Source organism: Chrysoperla carnea, chromosome 3 (assembly GCF_905475395.1).
Source record: "Chrysoperla carnea chromosome 3, inChrCarn1.1, whole genome shotgun sequence".
In the NCBI taxonomy this organism is placed as follows: domain Eukaryota; kingdom Metazoa; phylum Arthropoda; class Insecta; order Neuroptera; family Chrysopidae; genus Chrysoperla; species Chrysoperla carnea.
Genome location: NC_058339.1, coordinates 45,095,988 through 45,100,776, shown reverse-complemented (window position 1 = coordinate 45,100,776; position 4,789 = coordinate 45,095,988). Strand labels below are relative to the sequence as shown.

General features: G+C 32.6%; 1 protein-coding gene across 1 annotated transcript; it reads left to right on the top strand.

Moving 5' to 3' along the window:
- Positions 1-240: 240 nt before the first annotated feature.
- Positions 241-4,553, top strand: LOC123296700 (allergen Cr-PI-like). Its single transcript, XM_044878291.1, has 4 exons — positions 241-419; positions 993-1,126; positions 1,196-2,902; positions 3,407-4,553. Exons 1-4 carry the CDS (start codon positions 305-307, stop codon positions 4,490-4,492), a joined length of 3,042 nt encoding a protein of 1,013 aa, XP_044734226.1. The 5' UTR covers positions 241-304; the 3' UTR covers positions 4,493-4,553.
- Positions 4,554-4,789: the final 236 nt, after the last annotated feature.

Here is a 4,789-nt window from a genome sequence, read left to right as displayed (position 1 = left end):
GGTGACTATGTGCAAAATAATAATATAAACTTACAAACACATATCGGCTAATTTTTTTTTTTAATTGAAAAAAATGCAAAACATTATCGGAATTTTTTATTAGACTCACATAGCAACGCATTATTTTTTATTAATGATATACCTAATTTTTATTATAGTTTAATTCTTCATCAGTGGGAGGAGTAAAGGTTATGCAGATTAATTGAAAAAATTGTATATAAAATGGGAAACAAAATTGGAGAAGGCAGACTCAGATTTTGTGTAGTCCTCATACATTGGATCTAAGGAACATCTACTGAAAACAATGAAGATTGCTTTAATTGCACTCCTTGTTGGAGTTTGTGGTCTTGCCTTAGCAATTCCAACACGCATACCAGTTCCAACTCAATCAGTCTATCGTGGTATACATGGAAAAATTGGTAAGTTTCATCTTAAAAATATTATTTTACGAAAGATCATAAATTATTCTATTTTGAAAAGTTAGTTTCGAATTTCCTATTATTCTGATTGTGGAAGAAAATAAAAATTTTTGTTCAATCAGAGAAAACCGAAGTTTTTCGCAAAATTAGCTGAGCTTACCAACTTTGTTACCGCGAACTTAAAAAAATTATATTCTCTAATCGTTAATAGCGAATTTTCAGTTAGTTTTTTTTAAGTGTAAAGATTTCATTTCAAACACAAATACAGTTTAACGCCAAATTATTATATACCATTGAAAAATTACTCTCGAAAAAAAAACATGTAAAAACATGCCTTGTTCAATGGCTTAACATCACTCGCCATTAATTGATGTTTAAAATGGCATTCTCTTTCACCTAAAATTTAGATTAAATTTAATTTAATGAGGCAAATGTACAAAGAAAATTTTTTGTTTAAAGTATTTTTCTCAAATATCGTTTAAAAATCGCCCTAAATATCAAAAATGGTTTCATTTAGAACAAAGCATTTACATAATTATTCAAAAACCAGTCATTTTTTTATTTTTTTTCCAGCGGATAAAGTAATTTTACAAAGACAAAAAGATCTCTTAAGGCTTCTCCGTCATGTACATCAACCAAACTCATTCAAGGACCAAGTGGAAATTGCAAACACATTTGACATCGAAGCAAATATTGGTTTATTCACAGTAAGTAACATGCAAATACCTTTTAACATAATTAATTACATACTTTTCTAACGCAATTGTTCGTTACAGAAACCTATTGTTGTAAAAGAATTCATTCAACTTTACCGCATTGGACTCTTGCCACACAAAGAAATTTTCTCTGTGTACAATGAAGTTCACCGTCGTCAAGTTATTGCACTTTTCCATTTAATGTACTACGCCAATACCTACGAAACATTCTACAAAGTATGCTGTTGGGCTCGTCAATATATCAACCCTGGTATGTACGTATATGCATTAACCGTCGCTGTACTCCATCGTCCAGATTGTCGTGGATTAGTTTTACCAGCACCATATGAAATCTACCCATACTACTTCGTCAATCATGAAGTTATTAAAAGAGCGCAAGAACTTAAACAACAAAATTTTGCATACTTAAAACCAGAAGTACAACAACGTTTAGTTAGCTTCCTTGAAAGTGCTAAAACCTACAAACCAGAAATCTACCAAGACAAGAGCTACATCAGTGGTTACAAATCAGATATTTACCAAGGTAAAGACTACGTTCAACAGCCATACTTTGGATACGATGTAAAAAATCAACAATACTATGGTGATGTGCCATATTACGGTCAACAATATCAACAATACCCATACAAAACAAACAGCTATTACAGTCAAAAGCCATCATTCTTAAAAGATTACGTTCAACCATTGATCAACAAACACTACTATGAACAAGTCCCATCATCTGTTTATGGACAAGTCCCATATGGTCAACAATCAATCTATGGACAATACCCATATGTACAAAAATCATCAATTTATGGACAATACCCATCTTACAAATCTTATGATTATGTTCCAAACTACTACGAATCACAAGTTTACCAAGACAAACCTTATTATGGACAAAGACAATACGAAAGCTACGAACAAAAACCATACGTATCTTACGGACAAAAGCAATACGAAAGCTACGAACAAAAACCATACGTATCTTACGGACAAAAGCAATACGAAAGCTACGAACAAAAACCATACGTATCTTACGGACAAAAGCCATACGAAAGCTACGAACAAAAACCATACGTGTCTTACGGACAAAAGCCATACGTTTCATACGAACAAAAACCATACGGCTATGAAAACGAACACTATGAAAGTCAATATTTAAACGAAGACTACGTACAAAAACCATACATCAAAAGCCAATACTACGGAAAAACACCATACACATCATACGTACAAAAACCATACCACTTTGGACAAAATGTACCAAGTTACTACCACAATGTCGAACAATACCCATATGGTGATTTAATTCATACCGTTGAAGATGGCGTTGATGTTGTTTACATTCCAGCAAACTACACAAGCTACAGATACGTAAGCCTTGACAAAGAACAATACTTACTTTCATACTTCACTGAAGATATTGGCTTAAACTCGTATTACTACTATTTCCATGCCGATTATCCATTCTGGATGACTGGTGCCGAATATGGATTAAACAAGGATCGTCGTGGTGAACTTTTCTACTACACACACCAACAATTACTTGCTCGTTACTATTTGGAACGTTTATCAAATGGTTTAGGTGAAATTCCATGGGTGAATATTGATGAACCAGTTGAACATGTCTGCACTTTACAATACGAAAATGGATTACCATTCCCAATTCGTCCAGCTCACACAGATCTCATTTACGATGACTACACAAAATACACATATGAACGTATGAATATCCTTGAAAAACGTATCCTTGAAGCTATTGACTTAGGCTATGTATTAGATGTAAGTAATTTTGCTTTATTTTTATATTTCGAACTAGCTCCTTTCTTCATATACTTTGTCTATTTTCTTCGCCATTATTTTATCCTTAAATAAAGGTAAAAATAATCAACGGGGCTGCATTACAAAAAAAGCCAGTAGAAAAATGCATGGTTAATCAAGCTTAAAATAATCTCCAATTTATTACAAGTAACCTTACAGAGCACAAGTTACAAATTAATATCTGTAAGTTTTTGGTAAATGAAAAAAATGACCACGGTTTCTTTTATATGCAGAAAAAAGAAATCGAACCCATTACCCATCAGTAAGCTAATTCATTTTCAAAAATCCTCTGTTAATTGGTCTAACACTAAAGTTGGATAAAGAATAACAAAGTAAAATATAAATAATTGAATATATTTTTGATTTGAATCATGGATTAGAAAGTTTCTATTTTGCTCTCACAATTTATTTTCTCAGGTTATTAATTGAAGATTCTTTTTTTAAATGTTTTTATTTTTGTTCTAGGTTAGCGGAAACAAAGTACCACTTTACACTCCAGAAGGAACTGAAATTCTTGGAAACTTAATTCAAGGCAATGCTGATTCAGTAAATCGTCGTTATTATGGACATCTCATCAAATGGGCTAAAGTACTTTTGGGCTACTCAGGCAAACCTTTAGACAACTACAAATTACAACCAAGTACCTTAGAATTATACGAAACAGCTTTACGTGATCCAATGTTCTACCGCATTTACAAACGTATCGTCGAATACTTCTTATACTACAAAAAGAATCTTCCATCATACACCTACAATGACTTAGTATACCAAGGCGTTAAAATCGATAGCGTATTTGTTGATCAACTTGTAACATATTTTGATTATTTCAACATTGAACTTAACAATGCTTTGTACAACGATTACACAGTTGAAAGTGATGTACCAAAAGTTCTTGTTAAGGCCAGACAATTACGTCTTAACCACAAACCATTCAACTACAAAATCAACGTCTCCAGCGACAAAACATCAAAAGTTGTTGTTCGTTTATACTTAGGACCTAAATACGACAGTTATGGAAACATTATTAACATCGCTGAAAACCGCATTAACTTTGTTGAACTGGATAAATTCGTGTACGACTTACAATCTGGACAAAATATAATTGTACGTGATTCCAGAGACTTCCATCACATTGTACAAGACCGTACATCATACTACGACTTATACAAAAAAGTAATGCTTGGTCTTCAAGGATCTGAACCATTCATCTTCGACAATAGTGAAGCTCATTGTGGCTTCCCACAACGTCTCCTTTTACCTAAAGGTTCTGAAAGTGGTGTACAATACCAAGTACTTGTTGTTATTACTCCATACCAAGGTTCATACAGCGAATTACAAGATGAACAATTCTGGTACACTTGCGGTGTAGGATCCGGTGCACGGTACATTGATAACTTACCATTAGGTTATCCATTAGACCGTGAAATTGTTGATGAAAGTCAATTCTATGTTCCAAACTTGTACTTCCAAGATGTTGTCATCTACCATCAAGGAATTGTTGAGGATATCAACCATCCAACTGTTGTACCACGTGTACCAGTACATTACTAGACCATTGTTTGAATGTCACTTTTTTTATGCTAATATTTTGAGTTTATAATTTTGTTTTTTTATAATGTTTTTTTTATGTTAATAAAATAATTTGTTTTGCAATTTTTTATGTTTTATTTAAGTTTTTTATACCTTTAGGTCATTTGTGAACAAAACGAATTGCGAATTTAAAGCCTAAAAATTGATTACATTTTTAAAATAGATTAGTTCAATATATTATTCAAGTGTAATATATAATGGCTACCTATGCCATTGTCCTCAATGGCTCAATTGGTTAGAGCAGCACTGGTCCGAAAT